The 18553-nt window shown below is 39.3% G+C and overlaps 4 protein-coding genes and 2 long non-coding RNA genes across 15 annotated transcripts in view; 2 read left to right on the top strand and 4 right to left on the bottom strand.

Moving 5' to 3' along the window:
• Window positions 1-83: 83 nt before the first annotated feature.
• Window positions 84-3873, top strand: LOC124313066. The gene is made up of 8 exons (XM_046777780.1): window positions 84-592; window positions 657-720; window positions 792-1049; window positions 1117-2121; window positions 2181-2314; window positions 2375-2636; window positions 2709-3278; window positions 3345-3873. The coding sequence occupies exons 4-8, from the start codon at window positions 1987-1989 to the stop codon at window positions 3651-3653; spliced, it is 1410 nt and encodes a 469-aa protein (XP_046633736.1). The 5' UTR covers window positions 84-592; window positions 657-720; window positions 792-1049; window positions 1117-1986; the 3' UTR covers window positions 3654-3873.
• Window positions 3874-4729: 856 nt separating this feature from the next.
• On the top strand, window positions 4730-6766 carry LOC124313615. Of its 3 annotated transcripts, XR_006910886.1 has the most exons (5): window positions 4730-4917; window positions 5026-5483; window positions 5579-5662; window positions 5721-5855; window positions 5959-6766. It is a non-coding gene; the product is annotated as an uncharacterized LOC124313615 (long non-coding RNA). The 3 variants fall into 3 exon arrangements; XR_006910885.1 differs by lacking the exons at window positions 5721-5855; window positions 5959-6766 and having other exon boundaries at window positions 5579-5714; XR_006910887.1 differs by lacking the exons at window positions 5721-5855; window positions 5959-6766 and having other exon boundaries at window positions 5583-5714.
• Window positions 6767-7446: 680 nt separating this feature from the next.
• LOC124313621 overlaps window positions 7447-18553 on the bottom strand; it is a 78947-nt gene continuing 67840 nt past the window's right edge. The window contains exons 1-5 of one of the 2 annotated variants that reach the window (XR_006910897.1): window positions 9398-9501; window positions 9121-9295; window positions 8884-9035; window positions 8458-8764; window positions 7447-7707 (exon numbers count right to left, since the gene is read on the bottom strand). This is a non-coding gene — a long non-coding RNA (uncharacterized LOC124313621). Of the gene's footprint in view, window positions 7708-8457; window positions 8765-8883; window positions 9036-9120; window positions 9296-9397; window positions 9502-18553 lie in introns of those variants that run through there. The other variant, XR_006910898.1, reaches the window with a different exon arrangement.
• On the bottom strand, window positions 10011-14754 carry LOC124312958 (acyl-CoA dehydrogenase family member 11-like). 4 transcript variants are annotated; one of them, XR_006910656.1, is made up of 15 exons: window positions 14446-14754; window positions 14317-14381; window positions 14181-14257; window positions 13893-14089; window positions 13706-13805; window positions 13463-13629; window positions 13160-13392; window positions 12783-13087; window positions 12682-12710; window positions 12056-12612; window positions 11890-11959; window positions 10793-11075; window positions 10644-10710; window positions 10330-10563; window positions 10011-10223 (listed from the first exon to the last, which is right to left on the bottom strand). XR_006910656.1 is itself a non-coding variant. In XM_046777566.1 (10 exons), exons 1-10 carry the CDS (start codon window positions 14659-14661, stop codon window positions 12136-12138), a joined length of 1866 nt encoding a protein of 621 aa, XP_046633522.1. In that variant the 5' UTR covers window positions 14662-14754; the 3' UTR covers window positions 11977-12135. The 4 variants fall into 4 exon arrangements, 2 of the variants coding, with proteins under 2 accessions (XP_046633522.1, XP_046633524.1); XR_006910655.1 differs by lacking the exons at window positions 10011-10223; window positions 10330-10563; window positions 10644-10710; window positions 10793-11075 and having other exon boundaries at window positions 11655-11959; XM_046777566.1 differs by lacking the exons at window positions 10011-10223; window positions 10330-10563; window positions 10644-10710; window positions 10793-11075; window positions 11890-11959 and having other exon boundaries at window positions 11977-12612.
• LOC124313434 lies at window positions 14998-15956 on the bottom strand. The gene is made up of 4 exons (XM_046778358.1): window positions 15804-15956; window positions 15648-15720; window positions 15340-15585; window positions 14998-15261 (listed from the first exon to the last, which is right to left on the bottom strand). The coding sequence occupies exons 1-4, from the start codon at window positions 15882-15884 to the stop codon at window positions 15167-15169; spliced, it is 495 nt and encodes a 164-aa protein (XP_046634314.1). The 5' UTR covers window positions 15885-15956; the 3' UTR covers window positions 14998-15166.
• On the bottom strand, window positions 16849-18274 carry LOC124313379. 4 transcript variants are annotated; one of them, XM_046778289.1, is made up of 6 exons: window positions 18150-18274; window positions 17740-17859; window positions 17592-17664; window positions 17266-17523; window positions 16957-17167; window positions 16849-16876 (listed from the first exon to the last, which is right to left on the bottom strand). In XM_046778289.1, exons 2-5 carry the CDS (start codon window positions 17815-17817, stop codon window positions 16983-16985), a joined length of 594 nt encoding a protein of 197 aa, XP_046634245.1. In that variant the 5' UTR covers window positions 17818-17859; window positions 18150-18274; the 3' UTR covers window positions 16849-16876; window positions 16957-16982. The 4 variants fall into 4 exon arrangements, with proteins under 4 accessions (XP_046634245.1, XP_046634244.1, XP_046634247.1 ...); XM_046778288.1 differs by having other exon boundaries at window positions 16849-17167; XM_046778291.1 differs by having other exon boundaries at window positions 16849-17167; window positions 18045-18156.

Raw genomic sequence — 18553 nt, forward strand, 5'->3', positions numbered from 1 at the left:
GTCTGCAACGTTTAATTTGTTTCCATTCCATTCTGTTCTATATCTGCCTTGATCTGAAGTTATTATCGATCAAGACAACATCCTTTTGTACTTCACTGTGAAGTCTTCACACAACTTAATGAATTGATTAGCTTACGAATAGTTTAAGTCCTAGAAGTTAAAACTCCGAAATTAGCCAAGAGCAATACTTAATCAATTTCAGTTTGATTTTCTAACCCTTCCTCTCCCCACCCATAGTTCTTTTAATGCAAAGGTGAAAAATATTACTTTGTAAGATGCAACCTTGAATTGATTACCATTACCTTAAAACAAAATTTTATCCCCCATTTTGTACCTTTCAATGGGTTAGGAAAACCGCCTCCTGAGACAGTTCTCTTTTTGACGTGGTCTTGTTAACACGGACAGTTGCAGACTTGCAGGGCAGTTTCGTAGTCCTGCATGTATTCCAACAGCTATCATCATGCCCCGTTATTTCAGTTCTGTAGCTTTATTTTTTGCGTTCAACAACAGTAGCCTGTGTTGCAAGTTAACTAAATGCTGTTGCGGTTGTTCACTTCAAACAGGAAGCAAAGTTATTGGAGTATTATCTTTGGTATGCTCTAACACACAGCTTATTCAGAATGTTCCAAGTTGAAGATTTAATTCCCTTTTTGCAGCTGGCCGGAGTTACTGGATTCCTTCTGGCTGTAATCAGCGTCTCTAGTTTGAATTTACAAAATGGTAATGGTCTTTAAACAAATTTATGATTTAGTAGAGATAATAACTTGTTTTTTTTTTGTTTTTTTTTAAAGGAATTCACGAACAACTAGCTTCTTCTATCGGAATTATTCTTGGAGCTTTAGTGGTGATCGCTATGTCAATCTCTGCGTTAGTCGCCGCCTGGAAGAATTGCAAGCCGATACTCCTTGTGCCTTGGCTCGTATTGAATGCTTTATCGTTGCCTATGTTGATTGCCTCCGTCATCTATTATAAGGACCATTGGCTAACAGTAAAAGAAGGAGGGACTTGCTCTGGAACAGGTTTCATCGCATGGGGTCTTATTGTAGGAGGTTAGCACGTTGATAATTTATTTGGTCTTATTGCAACTTAATTGTATATCTCAAATTCTTTTAATAGGAATTTGGTTTTACTTCTGGTTGGTGATAAACAGCTACTATCACCAACTGAAGGCAAAGAAGAAGCCACCACCACTACCAGACGAAAAGACTGTCATGCGATTTCGAGAGTGCGAAAACAGCGTTATTAGAGTGGACCAAATGCTGACCCAAATGGAAGCCTGAGATTCATAGTACTTGTCGGTAATATAGTGACGTAGATATAATAGCAATAGCTTTGTTGATATGCGTCTTCCCTTGCGTTTCTGTTGAAATTACTGAAAGAAAAGAAGTCGAGAATAGGTATTGTTCTCCTCGATGTTTTTCTGTATGTTTGTTTCGTTAGAGTATTTCATTTTGACTTTTGTTAAAGTTTGTTGTTTATCAGTGTCGGGTTGCCGTTAAACCATTAGTTAGGTTTTTTTTCCGGTATTGTTTTCATTTAGTCAGCGCACCGAATTCTATTTAAATGTTTTTTTTTAGCTACACACACTAAACTTAACAGCGTGTGGTGTTGCTATAATCCCCCTTTACCCAATTGCCATGCAGACAACTTGGAAATAAATTCCTACAGTTTCTCAGTGCAAGTGTAGTGTGTTAAATTTATTGTTTTTCAGATTTTTCTTAGGCAACGACATACGTTTATAAGATAGTCTAGTCTGTCTAGTTAGCTGTAAATTTTAATTAATTTTTTTATTGCGAATAGAAAGTGTGATTTTCAGTTAGTGTTTGCGACTTGCTTCTTATCCTTTTCCCTTACTGTTTCTGCGAAAAGTATCATCAGACGGACGACTGTTATTGCTAACGTTTTAGTTTTACCAAACTCGTCACATATTTTCAGTGTCTTTCAGTAAAATACAATTGGATTTGCTTCGTTCCTTGTCGCAGACAAATGGCTTCCAAAATAAGCGGTGATGACGAAGAAGATTTTCTTAATTGTGGCATATGTTTTGAGTATTACGATTCCGACATTCGCGTACCCAAACTTCTGTGTTGTTTTCGTTCGTGTTGTTTTTTCTGTCTGAAGGTAAACCAACTTTCCCATGTATTCGTGTTCAACACAGTTTCAATCTTGTCGTCGTTTAGGGAACCATGAAAGAAATCACGTCTACTATCACGTGTCCCTTTTGCCGACAAGATACAAAATTAACTGATGGCGTGAAAAGCCTGACGACCAACTTTTACATTATGCCAAGGATTGAAAAGACGATAGCTCAAAGGTACATTTTCGCTTTTTGTGATTTTAAACAACTACAGTTATGGTCAATTTGTTTGTTCAGGAAGCAAGAAATGAAAGTGGCGTGTGCAACAGGATCGTACAATTCACTCCAGCCAACCGACACTTGTTCGTCAACATCGCCCCATATGCAAAGCAATAAACGCCTCATGTGTTACTTGCAATTCATGGTCAACGGATATCTCATCCAGCAAAGGGTAGTGTTTCGTCTCGACTTTGACCAGGCTCCAAAGATGAGCATTCAGTTTATGAATAACTGTCTTGGCATCAACGGGAAAACGTACGAAGGATCCCGCATATTCAAAGTATAATTCAATCTATTATTTTATCCAATGATAATTTAAAACACACTTGATTTATACCTTGTTCTTATTTAGACTGAGGACTCTCATAATTTCTTCTGTGGCAAGATGGACGCGGAACCTTATCTTGCGGATCGCTCCACTTTGCCCAAAACCAAAGGTGCCCTGCGTATGCGCCACCGGATGAAGCGGAGGAAGTGCGACGGAGATGTTTACGTCTCTTCCGAATTTTCGGTAATCTGCAAAGACGAAGAAGACAACCAAGAACTACTTACTACAGTGTTTGGTTACGTCCACAAAGGCCTAGGAGTTTGCGAATATATTAGTCGGTTGAATTCCAGCGATAACAAGATAGTCGTACACTCTTGCGGAACTTGGGTTGATGTAGCGGATGAAGAAATGGAACAAACTTGTGCAGTCCTGCCGACTACCAGATTTATTGCACCGACAGGGGATGACCCATTGGCACAAGTACTGGGGTCCAACCTGTGTTACGTTCAGTTAAGCATTGACGGTGATGTCCAGCCTAAGATATTCTTCCATCTAGACTTTGATGCGGCGCCTAGTATGTGTGAGGTGTTTCTGGAATGCTGCCAGAGCACGATCGATTCATCTTTAAGTTACAAGACATCTCCTGTAGCCGAGGTGAGCAAGTATCTCATCGTATGGTGTTAATTGAATAGAAATTAAAGTATTTTGTTTTCTCCACAGACTGCAAGTGGGAAGTCTTTCACGGCCGGTAGGATTTCTTCCTATCCTTATTCTTACATAGCCAATTTTTCGTTTCTGGCCGAAAGGAAAGGTGCGCTTTGTATGCGCCAAGTTGGCAGACTGGGAGAGTGGCGAGTCAAGCATACGACGGAGTTTACCGTCATGTGCTGCGAACCGGACCCAAACGAAAACATTCAATTGGGAACTGTCATTGGTTACGTCCATTGGGGCATCGAGATTTGCGAATATGTTAGCCTCCTCAGTCCTACGGAAAAAAATATCACAATTCATTCATGCGGAACTTACTAAAATAACATGTCATTCACGTTTCACGAGTAATTTTTAAAGAGTTTATGGGCCCCAAAATGTGTTTTTTATTGATTTACCCATCTTCTTGCGTGAACTCTGACAAATACAAGTGTTTGCGTGGAAGATTATCCCGTTTATTTCTGTTTATACGTTACCTTACGTCCCTCCCTACCTAGCTAGATCAGAGAAACCTCTGGCTTAATATACTGCGTGGAACGTTCGTTATTTGTTTTGTGTTTTGATCACAGGCGAAACACTCAGTCGTAAAATGTGTCGCCGTTTGTTGAGAGACAAGTTGGACGGTGTAATGGTATTTCATGTTTTCGTGGTCAGGTTTTTAGACGACCTTACTTGCGTGTGTATGAAGAACTGAAAATAAAGGTTTTTCTATTTTGTATTTTAATTGGGGTGATGTGTGGTGATGATGTGATGATGATGTGTCAGTTATTCTGGGCTAATGTCGGACTGGCGGTTCGTTGTCAAAAGTTTAGCCACAGCTATATTTCTTCGTAGATTAATCAATAAGTTTGTAGGTGAATAGATTTATTTTGTGTTCAATTTGCTGAATATGTGTTCTTCTCCGTGTTCCGTGCTGGATAACCTAAATGTTTCTCATTTTTGCAGAAGGAAATGTGAAAGGGGCATGCAGCCAACTTTCAACTATTTTTTTCAAAATCATTGTATGATTGTATCACAGTTACCCAAATGATAAGGTGTCTGGGGAAAAATGGCAAATCGATAGTCTACTCCGCGACCTGATGGACACTAAGAAGGTACCTAAAACAAAAGCATAGTATTATCATTTCCTATGAATTTGGTTGAAGGTCATAAGGAACATTACATAAAAGTGTCATGCGGAGGTGTAGAAGGTTGGGTGAGAATGACCCGTGTTTCATCATTATCAAGCAGGTACAATAGATGCAAGGTTAAGCAATTTGGTTTTCATTTTGATATTGGTTTTTGTAGACCCATCCCCAGCAACGTCATCCTGCAGAAGGAAAGGCCAGTTTGCATTTCAATCGAAGGTCATGGAGATCATTATGTAAAACGTGTCATGCAGTGGTGTAGAGGTTGGGTGAGAACGGGACGTTTTTCATCATTATCAAAAAGGTAGAATAGCCGCAAGGCTTGAGAGGTGAGGGTGAGAAAAAGTGGTATAAAAGGATAGAGAAAAGGCGATAGAGATCAGTCAAGAGAGTATCTCCGACCCGACAACAACTGTATTACTTGTCACCAACTGCATTATTCCCATTCGTAATCGAAGGTAAATATTCGTTTGTTTTACATGGAGTGTGGAATTAATTCTATTTAGTATTTATATTTGTTAATATGCCACTGATAACTGAATGTTTTCAAATTATTTATTGTCTAGATAATTATGGCGTCGTTCTGCTGTTGGTTATCGTTGTGTCGACCAGTGATGTACCGATGTCTCCTAGGTATGGCGGTTACCGAATCACTACTCCGCCGTCTTACTACAAAACAACATCAAACGCAACGACCAGTTACTACACCAAGCCCCCCAACTACTACACTGAGGAGGCCGAATGTTGCACAGCCACGTATGCTGCCCCAGTTTACTACACCGAGGCCCACAAGTATTACTCTGCTCCCAGCTACTACCAGAGGCTTCTGACTACACTAAGGCCCCCGAGTATTAAATTGAAACTTACGCTGCCCCCAGATACTACACTGAAGCTCCGAAGTTATCCACCACCAAGGAAATGGAACAACCCAATCTACGCTTCTCCATCTTACTACACACAGCAACAACTGTAGTGCGCTATTAGTCACCAAGTGCAGTCTTGATCGTGCAACCAATTCTCATGCGTAAATATGCTGTTTTACATTCACTTTTGAATCATTCCACGTTTCTTAGATTGTTGGTTAATCATTTATAAATTTAAATGTTTAAATATTTTCAGTTAGATCTGACGTCGTGCTGCTGTTGGGTGTTCTATCGTTGATAGCGGGTTTACCACTAGTGTACCAGACTCCACCGAGGTTGGGTGAGGACTATACGTGTTGCATCACTATCAAGTGGGTTTAATAGCCGTAAGGCTTTAGAAGTGAAACAGAATGAGAAATTCATAAAGAAGGAGAGGGAAAATGCGACGATCAACTGAGAGAGCATCACCGACCCGGCAACAACTGCGGCACAATATCTGTCACCAACTGCATTCTTCTAATTCTCTATCATGGGTAATTGTTCCGTCTTTTTACATCGAGTTTTCTTTTCTACTTCTTCTGTTTGTTAATACAAGCCATTTATAACTGAAAATAATATTAAGTTTTCATTTTATAGTTATCTATGGCATCGTTCTACCGTTGGTTATCGTTTATTGCTGATTCGACCACTGTTCCTGATATCTCATGGATATGGAGGCTACCAAACCGCAACGTTGCCGCCTAACTACATAACACACGCATCAAACAGTTACTACACCGAGGTCCACAAGTATTACTCCATATTATCTCAGCTACTACCGAGACCCACCTGCACTACACAACTAAGGCACCCGAGTAATACATCATCTACGCTGCTCCAGCCTACTACACCGATGCTCCCAAGCACTACACCACCTGAGAATCGGAGTACTACGCGACTACGTATGCATCCCCAGCTTACTACACCTATGCTCCCGAGTATTAATCTTCTCCATCTTACTACACTGAATGATTGCTACTCTGCACCCAGCTACTTCCCCACAACTGAGGCGGCCGAGTACTATGCAGTGCCTACTTACTACACAGCGGCTGCTACATCGTACTACTAACTACGTTGATCCGAAATACTACTCCGGGGTTTCAGTTTACTTCAAAAAAATCTACGCTACCCTGACCTACTACACTGAAGCTCCTGTTAACTGCATAATCAAGGCACTCGGGTATTTCACCAATACTTAGGATGCCCCGACCTACTGTACCGAAGCTGCGAAGTATTCCACTGCCCCGAGCTACTACACCATTAAGGCACCTGAATGTTACATCACAACCTTCGCTTTTCCGGTTTTCTAAAGGGAGGCTGAGCCGAAATTTCTGATTTATTTATTTTTTGTTCAGATATGTCGGTCATATTTTACTAATCACTGGGAACCGTCGTTGATCTTAAATGAGAAAATAAATTTTTAAATGGTAAATTATCTTCTACGTTTTTTCATAACACCTTTAAGACTTTTACGAAAGAGACGTACTGTTAAATGTTTACTCGAAATTTTTGAAGTTAATACTTCTATTTAAACTAAAGTTGGTTTTAATAAAGGAGTTAGTCTTTAATTTTTCATAGAAGTTCAAGTCTGGAAATGACAAGTCCCTTGCCTAAACTCATGTTAAACTTTAGAGTTGAAAATATATTGATAACATTATTTTGTTACAAGTTATAAGATACATCAATCACAAAACTTAGAAAAGGAATTGCTTTATTTTCCCACCTCCACCCACAATTCCACCACATTTTACAGTCATATAAGTCATACATACATACATATATATACACGCATACACTTAAGTTAACCCGTTGGCTGCCACGCCATACAACCCGTAGGTTGTTTTTCTACTACTCTACGCCCCACGTCAGAAGGATCCATGACGAAGGAGGGACTTGCCATTGCTGACAAGTCCGGGCTGACACGGTGACAGGAGAAGATGGAATGCACAACCTCTAGAATCCATCACCGTATCGACAAGGGGGAAGTCCCTATGGTGCATTGCCTAACAGGCGCCTTGCGGCGAATTTTGGGCTGGTGCGACTGTCCGACCCCGCGGCATGGAAACCACGAGACCGAACAGCGCGGCCCGTGCTAAGGAGCTAGGGGAGAACAAAGGCGTGGCAGACAACGGGTTAACTAACACATAACGAAATAATACCAACAATACGATGATCCACGTTGATGACGAGTCTGAGTCTTGGTGCCGGTCGCGATGATCCACGTTGATGACGGTGCCGGTCACGATTGTCCCTTTCCAATGCCAGAGCAGGGGCAACATCCAACGGAGACCGCTGACGATATTTAAAGATGAGAAATCCATCTTGGCGACGTCTCATCTGCATTACCTGAAAGACAAAAGAATTCTTATTAAGTGACAGGTTTTTTAGCTCAAAGATTTAAAGATGCAATTTTTTTAACGTAAAATCAAGCTTGCAACATATAGAACTATACACAGAACAAAGCTCACTTGCTAGTCTCAAGAAAATTTTCCGGAAGTATACCGGAAGTAACCGCAGCGCCTTAACCATTGAGCTGTCGTCAAATTAAACCACATATTCGTGATCTCCATGAAATTTGGGGTCGAATAGATGTGATTTAAACGAAATCCAAAATTTGGTCAAAATCGGAAGTACGCGTACGTAAAAATAACAACATGAACTTTACCACAAATTTAACGAGGATCCCGAATATGGTGTTTGTTTGTGCGTCGACTGAATATTTACTGAACTACTGACTGAAATGACAAAACCGGAAGTAGAAAAAAAAAGCAAAAATCCATAATTTAACAAGTGAGCTTTGTTGGCGGAATAGTTATCGTCAGTTAACACTAAAAAATTTCCACACAATAACTGCCGATAAATATTTAAAGAGATGTGCAAAGTAACTAAAACTGACTGTTTTGACAGCTGAAAATTATCGAAAAGCCATCTAGCGTTAGAAAAAAAAAACGCCAAAGTAACACTTCGTTTGCGCGCAAGATAGCTAGGGACTGATTTAGGAATTCTTATACAGACACAAGAGTTTGACGCAAGTAGATTATTACTACTACTAATTACTAGTAGATAATCTAAGAAAATAAGTCAATTCTCGGGTACCTGGGCATGATTCCGTGGAGAGTGACAGGCGGACGGAAGCGACTGGTCTAACTCGTCAGTGAAGCAAATTGTTAAGCAGCATAATAAGCAGAGAAGCTAGATGAGTGTGGGTAGCGAAGATAAGGATGGAGCAGAGAGTTGGTAGAAGTCACTCTTCTGTAATGGACAAAGGCCAGCATCAAGGATCTCTGTGCCAGGACCACACAATTCCAATAAAGAAACTGCGTTGTAGATTGACATCGGCGGCTGACTCGCGAAATCCGATGGATCCAATGGCATACCACACAATGACACAACCTATGAATTCCTAAAGCAAAGAACAGAAAAAGGTTTTAACATTGCAGTGAGGCCCATAAATACCCACGACCAAGATGGAATTTAAAGTTAATTACATGATAAAGTGGGAACATAGAAGCACACCTTTACCTCAATCTGTTCTAGGCTTTTTTTTTGTAGAAGGCTTGTTTCTTGTAGCTATGAAGTGGGAGATGCAGGGAATGGCAGCAATACAATTTCATGATGCAGCAACCCCACCAAAAGTGTTTAAAGATGTAAACATCTTTCAGGAAAGAAGGAACCTGTTAAAAATATGGGTGTGAATTTTGAGATAATTGTTTTGCATTGATGGTTGATTAGGTAGTAAATTCGGAAGGTTATGCTTACTTGTAATCGTATATGCAATGCCACAACTTTTGGGCATAACAGCTTACAGTTTTGTCTAAGATGTGAGAGGATGATGTAGATGAAGCTGATTTTGTGAGTCACAGAAGGGTTGAGCAATTGGTTTTTTAAAATGGGGTCCAAATTTTATCTGATGACTAGACGGCAGGTACATTTTCTAGAATTTCAAGTAAAGTATACAATTAGTTAATTGGTCAAGCACACAGTGAGTGATAGAAAATTTTCTACTATGTAGTTAGAAAAATCAAAATAAGCTTACATGCAAATTATTGGTTAATTTTGGGCAGTAAAACATGAAATTTAGAAAACAGAAGATGACAAAACTCTTCACACATTTTCGCCATTTTAAAAAACAATACCAACACCATCTAGCGGCACACTGGACAATCGTCTGAATTGTTAAAAACAACCGCTAGATGGTGTCAATGCTACATGCAGACGAGACAATTGTCCCAACTTCTGCTACGGCCGACGGCTCAGATATTCAGGTACAATATAGCCTAGGGCTACTACTACCTGTTTGGGAGGGAACCAATCACAGTGAAACGTGTTCATCTCCAAGGGTCTCAGGACTCAAAATAAAGAGGGAATACCCCACATACACGCTAGTTATTTTTCGTGAAGCAAGCAGTAGTAATGGGTATTGGGCTAAGATGACCTTGGATATTTTTACACTCCGTTATTGCGAAAATTCATATACGTTCTTCCACTTATTTTTTTAACCTAAAAGGAACAAGGAATTATTGGCTGGTTTGAGACTATCAACATAAAAATTATAATATTGTCGCTTGTGGACACGTATAAATTCCAAGTCTGTGACCCCATTCGCATTTCAATCCAGTACAATAATTCATTATAATAAATGTTTATTTATTTTATTAAAACATAACCATTTCTCCATGTGTTTGGCGAATAAATAAATGTTTGAGCGCGTCTTTTGTTTTATAGGATAATTCAAATATCTACCACAAGATTATCATTTCACGGGTCGGGGCTCTCCAGCTGTGCGTTGTTCTTGGAATTCCTCTTTTCTTTCAATGCACGATAGTAGATTAAAATGATCCATGTGCAGTAGGCGTTGACCACTGTACCGAGTATTCGTAATTGGAAATGAGAAGAGAAAAGGATGATATTAGTTATTTGCACTTCATAAAAATAAATCAAATTCTAAGAGTTAAGCTTTTTACGTACGTATTCTTAAAAGAATAATTATAAGGTCAAATATTCTAACATCATGGCGGTCAATTGCCATCTCAATCAGAATTAACCAGCAGGCTGTTAATAAAGGTAACAAAAGGGCCTGGTATATGAGCCATGGTAAAAGCAGAATCGGATTGTTATCCTGACAGGCAGCGGTATAAAGAAGGATGGTGACACCGATGAAGACAAACGCTGTAACTATCCCAATGATCGAGATACTCTGTTCTGGAATTCAATTATAAAAACAATGTATTATGAAAACCATAACAAAATTTGAGACAATCTCTTCACAAGTAAGTCAGTACCAGTTGTTGATGGAGCAGTCGTCAACATCCAAATAAAATTAAAAATAATTCCTAAAAGTCCACAAATCTATTTATAATAGACAGTAGATTGAATGTCTTTAGTTTAGGAAAAATCCTGAAAAATAATAATGGCAAGATTGTTATACTACCATGGAATAAACCACGATTCGTTTGGCAGCAGTTTGTAGCGGGTTTGGGTCTAAGCTGGATTGCTCCACAACACTTGTCTCCATTTTTGTGCCGTTGTTTTCAAAATTCAATCTAAATACTGGAAGTTTTACAAAATAAACTGCGGATAACTTGGGAGAACCGGCTATTATGCAGAGCAGCACGGTTATTGAGTGTTGTCCACGAAATTCAAGAATCTTCTGTGAGACTGGCAGTGCGAATCTTTTTTCTTATTTATCAGGTAGTACACATCCAGCTCTGGCTCTATGGGAAAAGGGGAAAAACCTTGTGAACCTGTTTTCAATATACTTACAAGGGGAGGTTGAAGGCAGGCCATTTATTTTTATCGGCGATATTTCTTGTGATCAATTCAAATATACGCATTCTTTAAACAGGATCATTTAAGACATACACCTCATTCGATTATAATTTAAAAATCTTTCATGTTGTCATCATCGGCACAGGTATTAGTCGACTCATCTTAACAGCAGTCCGAATAGTTTGATAAAATCCACCAAGCTGTAGAGAATAGATATTGACAATAATTTGAAAATAAGACTCTTGTATGTAATCAGTTCTCTAAAATATTCGCGAATATTTTGGAGGAAAGATTATTTGGCAATAGTGTAAGTGCGGGATGTTGTTTGGCTTTGGCAATCTTTTCGTGACGCAACCTCATACTTGCGGTTACGAAAAGAAAGGGAAAAACCCGAGACGGCGGGAATTGAGGCTTTATATGCCATGGCCGAAGGCAAGGATAGAGTATCCGATTGCCATCCGGGACTCAAATGCTGTGCCCTATTTTTTAAAAAAGACTCGCGAAAAGAGAGCATACGAAGAAAGCGGACACAAAATAGTTGAATGCCTTTTAGGAAAAATGTTAAATGCAAAATGTTAACCAAACAGGAAAATATCAATGAGTCGAAATTAGGAACAATTGTTTTAAAAGGAAGGGAAAAACCTATAGGTGTTGTAGTAGTAGTTCCAAAAAAGGCACGCAAGAATTTCCCCTCCGGTTACTATTTACCGACAAGAGATTTGGGCAGAATGCCAACAACTGACGTGCAATTGAAAATACCTGTATAAGTTGTAGTGCCGAATGCTGCCCTTTTCTGTCACAACAAATTCTCTTTCCTATAAAAATAAAACTGAAAAACGTACAAAATCAAAAAGAAAACAGGTAATGAAATAAGTATAATCCAATCCGATACTAAAATAGAAATTATTAAAAAATTTTATCCAACCATTGCATTATAAGTTTCAGACCATATTCTATCCTGAGTTTCGTTTTAATGAGAAGGGAAAGACTGAAATGGGGAAAAGTTCAAAAGAGGGGCGAGAGTAGGTTCTTTTGATCGTATCCATCAAAGACCAAAGCTTCGTCGAGTTGCTGGACGGATAGCGATGAATGGCTTGCAGTCTGTCCTGAAACCAGAGATTGGGCAAGGAGATCTCGTTGTCCTAGCCAACGTTCGGCTGCAGCACGATCGCTGTCTACTGCTCTGCCCCATGAAGCGTGTTCCAGGAGCAAGGCACCGGCTAGAGTACGAGCTAGGCCGAAAGCGAAATCACGGGCGACGTATTCCAACTGATCGGGATTCTTCTGGGCGAACGAAATCAATTGGGAACGGTATTTCTCCAATTGAGCGCAACACTCGGCTAAGGACGGGTTGGTCGTCGAGTCGAGAACACCTTGAATTCTCTGGTGAAACGCAACCAACACTTGGCCTTGACTTTTGGCCAATGCTCTGAGTACGTCCAAACTCAAAATGTTTGTAGTTCCTTCCCAGATTGGTGTTACCTAACGTCAAAATCTTTTGATTACAAAAAAATTAACACACCAACATAATTAAAAGGTGTAAAACGTTACCTGGGCATCACGTAAAATCACGGGGATACCTTAACAATGGGGAACAACAATATCAGTTCAGATGTTGTGTGAAGTAATATGCATCGATTATTAAATCTTACCAGTATCTTCCATGTATCCTTGTCCTCCAAAGGATTCCAGCCCTTCCGACACGACTTTCATGCACTGCTTTCCCGTGTACAGTTTCAACAATGGGAGGAGCAGGCGGAGTAATTGTTGCTGTTCGATGGTGGGCGTTCCATTTTCTTCCAAACTGAGTAAACGACCGGCTTCCATAAATAAGGAAAATCCAGCTCGGCATTCCAGTTCCATGTCGGCAAGGGTGCGGACGTGCAGTGGGTGATTGCGAATAAGTTTCCCGAAGGCCACTCGCCTATTGCTGTAATCTCGAGCTAAACTGATAATCCTAAAGAAATTAACATTAAAAATAGATGTAAACGTCAATTTTGCCTGTTGCGAATTTTCCTTCATTACTGACCTGCGCATTGCGGAAACGGAACCAGAAGCGTTGTGCAGTCGAGTGATGTTGAGCATTTGAGAAATGGACGGAACGCCTCGACCAGGTGGACTTATCAACTCCGCAGCCATACCATCCAGCAAAAGCTCACCGGTGGGTAATTGTTTCGTTCCCAATTTCTGTTTCAAGCGCATAAGATGCAAATTGCTTGGCTGGTCCACGTAGACAAGAAACAACGACAATCCTTTGGTACCCTAATGACAAATAACACGAACATATTTAGACTGACTATTCCATATTACAAAAGAAAAAGTTTAAAAATACCAAAGTAATTTTGCCAGTAGCAGGATCTACCACTCGAGCTAAAGTCAAGGCGATATCGGCATCCGTTGCAGAACTAAAGAACTTGTAGCCATAAAGCTTGTACATATTTTCCTTGTTTGGATCCTGAATGGCAAGAGTTTCAGTGCCTCCCGCAACGTCAGATCCACCTGTTAATTTACAGCATTGGTCTTTTAAGTTCTATACATCTTACAAAATGAGACTTAAGCAATATTGATGACATACCTCTTTTCTCTGTCATCCATTGACCAGATGTCCAAAACTTCTCTGGGTCTCGTGATGTCAAATTTTTAAAGGATTCACCATGGTCTTTTAACCCACTAACCTTGTTTTTCAAAGATTCAATTTAGACGGAGGTACAACCATTGATTAAAAATGCATCATACATGTTTACATATATCTAGTAAACTACCTCCAATGTTTTTGCAGCTCCATCTGTCATGGCTAATGGACAGCTATACAATCCAGATGAAGGGGCAAATAGGTAGTTTTTGGACATCTGGATGAGGCGACTAAATCCTTGGTGTTTTGGATCCCTCTCATAAGCCAGAGCAATCAGTCCCTCTCTAGCAGATATCCTCTTCAGTTCTTTCCACGATTCACAAGTCACTATGTGGATTATGAATAAGTTCAACAATTGAGTAGAGAAAATATTTCAGAAATGCAGGAATAATATGGCAGACAATTTGGTTGCATTTACCAACTTTGTTTTGAGGATTGGCCCAAGCATCTTGAAGCTTCAAATAAGGTGGGCTTAGTTCACACTCTCTGCCCAGCCTATATACATACACAGATGTAGATCAATTTAAAGTGATCTCTATGCGAACAAACTATACTTGTAGATGTCTGTAGCTACACGAGCACCAAAGGTTGAGAGCTCATCCTTGACATTGCTGTAAGCCTAAATCCAGACATTATAGATCTTTAACATCAAGACTAACATTCAAAAGATTGAGGTAACTTACTTCAATTGGCAAAATTCGTTGTAGATTTCTTTGCAAAAGTGCGTCACCCTCGAAAGAGTTCTCCAGATGTGGAGCATCTTGTATGAAATTCCCCTCTTTGGCCTTCGAAAACGGAATGGGCGTATTATAATTATTATAAGAGGTAAAAGATAGGAATCGAGTGTGCAATTTGTACGAAACTAAAGACGCAATTTTGTTAGGCACAAGTGAAAGCATGTTATGGGTGCTGATGACAAATTGAAGTTGTGAATAATGTGACAGCAGAGAGCAGACGAACTCGACTATACGTTTCAATTTGCCGCTAAAGTTTGATTTGATCTTTTTCTTATTACCCTCTTCTAGGTTTGCAAAATTGCAACCATATTAAAAACTTAATTTAGATTTCAGATATTGTCCAGAAAGAGAATAAATTATCAAAACTAGGGGAAATGCGGTACTGTGATGAGAACCTGGCAACAAAAACTGGTTCCGAATTATTACATACATGTAATTGAGTAATTCACTACTATTTTGGAAACTTGACTAACTCTACCAACAAAAGACAAAAGACTATAGTTTGTTCTAATAAATATATTCAGATTTCAGACTTAATCAGAACGTGTGCGGGCAGAAAAACAAACGCAAAAAAAAAGGAAATGCAAGAAAAATAGCAAGAGAAAATTAATAAAATATAGGAAAAGAAAAGTAATCTTCATATTTTTTTACAATTTTTTTTTTTCAATCAACATTTTTCGTTGAGTGGCGCTTCCTTCTTCATTCCCGTCACTAGTTCGTGGTAGTAGCTGTAGACCACCAACCACAAGTACGAATAAAGGACTGCCAATAAAACAAAGATGAATTATTAACACAAGTTGGAAATTTTTACACACGAATCGTGGCCAACTGAAAACGTACCGATTCCGATAACGAGGCCAAAAACGTAAGGCATGTCTTGATCATCGCCTGTCACCGCAGAGTTGACGCCGAGGTAAAACGAGTAGAAAATGGCCACGAACAACGAGATGGACTTTAATACGAGCCAGGGAACAAGGAGCATCGGCTTGCCATTTTTACAAGCGGCGACTAGTACAGCAGCGGTGAAGGCGATAACAACAAGCGAACCGATCAACCGATCGAGGGAAGACGGGAGAATTTCACCTCCTGTAACACAAAAATCCGGGTTAAAAACAATAATTTTTGGTTCAACAGGTTCAATACGATACCAATAACATATTCGGCGTTTATAAAAGAAGTCACTTGAGCCAGACTGAGAGCAAGGCCACCAATTCCACCCAACTGTTTTAGTACAACATAAAAAAATAATACAATATAAATTGACACAAATTATTAGTGTAATTAGTTAAGTGTTAGTTTGTTACCATGGAAAAGACTCCTACAATTTTAGTTCCAGTTTGGAGTGACATACAACAGCAGCATTTACTCAGTTTATTACAAATCATGTTGCTGTTTGGGATTGAGCGTAGACTTGGAAGACTCCCCTCGTAGGTTATCCTATCTCTGCGAAACTACAAACTCTAATGTGCGTTCTCCGTCCTGCAATCGAGCCAAGACAAGAATGAAGTGAAAAATTTTAAATTCCACCCATTTTAACGACTACAGAAACAAAGGAAACCGATTCAATGATAATGCGGGAAAACAACCCGACTTTTTCTGCCATACCGAAACCAAAAATTGAAGCCGCCCTGCCCTCACCTGTTTTATTGTCATTTTTGTTTCGTAAATTTGACCAAAACGTGGGAGAAGGGACGGGGTGACGTATTCTATACCTACACTCTTACCTAATAATATAATCTGGGAAATATATAGCAACAAAGTAAAACTGGTTAAGGGATGTTCTATTTTACGATTTGCATAGAACTATATAATATCATACCCGTCCTTTGATAGATAAAAGGAATAACATCAATAACACAGTCAAATGGAATATCAGAATTAAAATAGTCCAACCTAAAATTTCAAGTGAGAAAAATGAACGCTCAACGAAAGAAACAACGCAGTCCTTAATAACGACAATAACTTCACGCTATGCAACGTTACATAATCCTTAGGGAAGATTTTTTGCATCTTTCCTGTTCACTTCCCTCAACTCGAAAAAGTAGCTCAAGATCACCAACCAGAAGAAGATGGCAATTGCTGTAGAAGAGCAACGAAAATTCAAAAACGGATGCAATTTGGCGTCAGGAAATTGCAAGTCAAATTTAACAAATTATATTTATAGTATAATTTATTATTATTATTACGCTATTATTTATTATTATTATTATTATTTATTTATTTATTATTAAGCTAATAGTATATTTATATTCAAAAACAGAACAGCCCGGAACAGCCGTTTGCGATTAAAAAATGGATGGGTATAGAATAGTGAACATGATAGCTCTGGATCCAGTAGAAGGGGTCGCATTATCGTCAAACATTATATTTATCGTAGCGTTTCAAATATTAAGCTAAAATTGGGTGATAGGAAAAGCAATTCGTAACAAAATTGCGAATCTGGAAAATTGAAAGCATTTTTCGTGCCCGCAAAAACACTTTTTCTAATGTGAAATCAATGGCTCAGTGCTCTGATATGGCAGGGTTTTCTCCGGGAAATGTCGATCGTAGCTATGGTCTTCGTGCACTACATTCTGCATTTTATCATCCGGCTTTGACAAATGTCCGTGTGTCCCTTGTAATTGGCGAAAGTAGCTGTAGACCACTAAAACACTGCACAAGTCGACCACTGTATCAGAGTAATTCATTTGCCATCAAAAGAAAAACGAATAATAAGGCGCTGCTTTATTTTCGATCATTTTTAATTTTGGATTTTTATGTACGCACCTGCTACGAGTAGAATAGCGCCAATCGAACTTGCGCTATCGATGGGATGCTGCTGGCCAACTAACGTTGACAAAATGAAATCTTTCGACGCGAAGCCAATGCCTGTAAATGTCAAAATAGGTTCCAATACGAGCCAAGGTAAGAGATACTCCGGATTGCGATTCTTCCACGCGGCAATCAGCAGCGGAAGGGTAACAACGGTGGTTATGGCAGAAAGCGTTATCCAGATGATGGGCAAAGTTAGCGTCACTTTGATTTCTATTAAATTTTTAATCGCGCGTGTTAAGTCGGAAAAATAATAGGGAATTGAATAGAAATACGCAAACCACTGTCCGCTGGATCCACATTGAAGCTCGTATTATTTCTACAGGCCAGACTGAAGCCTAGAGCTCCTCGCGCCTTATTTTAAAAAATGTTTCGCGTGACGCAAATGATTAAATGAACAAACAAATTCGTTTCGATAGTAAATAGTACCATAGATAGAGTGCCAACCGCCATGGTTCCGCTCCGCAGTGAAAATAATCCAGAATAGCTTCTTACTGCGCAGTCCATGATTATTAAATTTGATTAGGCAAACAGCTAAATAATTCATGTCTGTTGTAAAAAACAAAACAAAAAACAAATTAAAATTATTTCCTAGAAAATAAGAGTTTAAACAGGGTAAAAGAAGAAAACCACAACTGATCTTACCAATTGTTTACGAAATTGAAAGGGAAGGGGAAAATGGCGTTTTTCTTATCATTTTTATCTGTGTCGAATTTTTTGAATCGTTTATGTACCTGACTGTGACTATCAACTGAAAATGTACCGGACTAAATTACCCAAGATAAGCCCTATATCAGGAGAGGAGTAGACATGACATGCGGGAGAAACGGCTGACTAACCTTCGACCAATAACTCGCACGCTTTTTCACTGTTTGAACTGTTTGCTGTTTGGGGCGACCTGTCATACCCCCTATAAACTATGTGTTCTCTCTCCTAGAAGCAAGTCAAGACTGAACTAAAATTATTTCCATTTTGAATTCCACCCATTTATAAACGACCATGTAGAGAAACAAAAGAAATCGATTCAAAGATGTGGTAAAACAACCCGACCTATTCTGCCATTAACCAGTTTTACTCCATCATTAAAAAAAGATATTAGGAAAGGGTGTGGGTACGATACGCCCATCCCGCCCATTGTCCAACTTCATGGTCATTACGTATACATGTGTATACACGACAGCAATGACAGTAAGGGGCTTCAATTTGTTACCGCTCGGTAAAGATCAATGGAGAGCAAAAAATG

Source organism: Daphnia pulicaria, chromosome 9 (genome assembly GCF_021234035.1).
Source record: "Daphnia pulicaria isolate SC F1-1A chromosome 9, SC_F0-13Bv2, whole genome shotgun sequence".
In the NCBI taxonomy this organism is placed as follows: domain Eukaryota; kingdom Metazoa; phylum Arthropoda; class Branchiopoda; order Diplostraca; family Daphniidae; genus Daphnia; species Daphnia pulicaria.

Excerpts from the sequence above, each read along its gene's own strand:
- LOC124313066 (XM_046777780.1), top strand. The coding sequence starts at position 1,987 with ATGGCTTCCAAAATAAGCGGTGATGACGAAGAAGATTTTCTTAATTGT. Across the intron at positions 2,315-2,374 it reads GAAAAGACGATAGCTCAAAG|GAAGCAAGAAATGAAAGTGG; the intron begins GTACATTTTCGC and ends TTGTTTGTTCAG. Across the intron at positions 2,637-2,708 it reads AAGGATCCCGCATATTCAAA|ACTGAGGACTCTCATAATTT; the intron begins GTATAATTCAAT and ends GTTCTTATTTAG.
- LOC124312958 (XM_046777566.1), bottom strand. The coding sequence starts at position 14,661 with ATGCTTTCACTTGTGCCTAACAAAATTGCGTCTTTAGTTTCGTACAAA. Across the intron at positions 13,806-13,892 it reads GAGCTGCAAAAACATTGGAG|GTTAGTGGGTTAAAAGACCA; the intron begins GTAGTTTACTAG and ends TTGAAAAACAAG. Across the intron at positions 13,088-13,159 it reads TCCGTTTCCGCAATGCGCAG|GATTATCAGTTTAGCTCGAG; the intron begins GTCAGTAATGAA and ends TAATTTCTTTAG.
- LOC124313434 (XM_046778358.1), bottom strand. The coding sequence starts at position 15,884 with ATGATTTGTAATAAACTGAGTAAATGCTGCTGTTGTATGTCACTCCAA. Across the intron at positions 15,721-15,803 it reads TTGTAGGAGTCTTTTCCATG|TTGGGTGGAATTGGTGGCCT; the intron begins GTAACAAACTAA and ends GTACTAAAACAG. Across the intron at positions 15,586-15,647 it reads AAACGCCGAATATGTTATTG|GAGGTGAAATTCTCCCGTCT; the intron begins GTATCGTATTGA and ends TTTGTGTTACAG.
- LOC124313379 (XM_046778289.1), bottom strand. The coding sequence starts at position 17,817 with ATGGACTGCGCAGTAAGAAGCTATTCTGGATTATTTTCACTGCGGAGC. Across the intron at positions 17,524-17,591 it reads TGTGGATCCAGCGGACAGTG|AAATCAAAGTGACGCTAACT; the intron begins GTTTGCGTATTT and ends AAAATTTAATAG. Across the intron at positions 17,168-17,265 it reads CGCTATTCTACTCGTAGCAG|TGGTCGACTTGTGCAGTGTT; the intron begins GTGCGTACATAA and ends ACTCTGATACAG.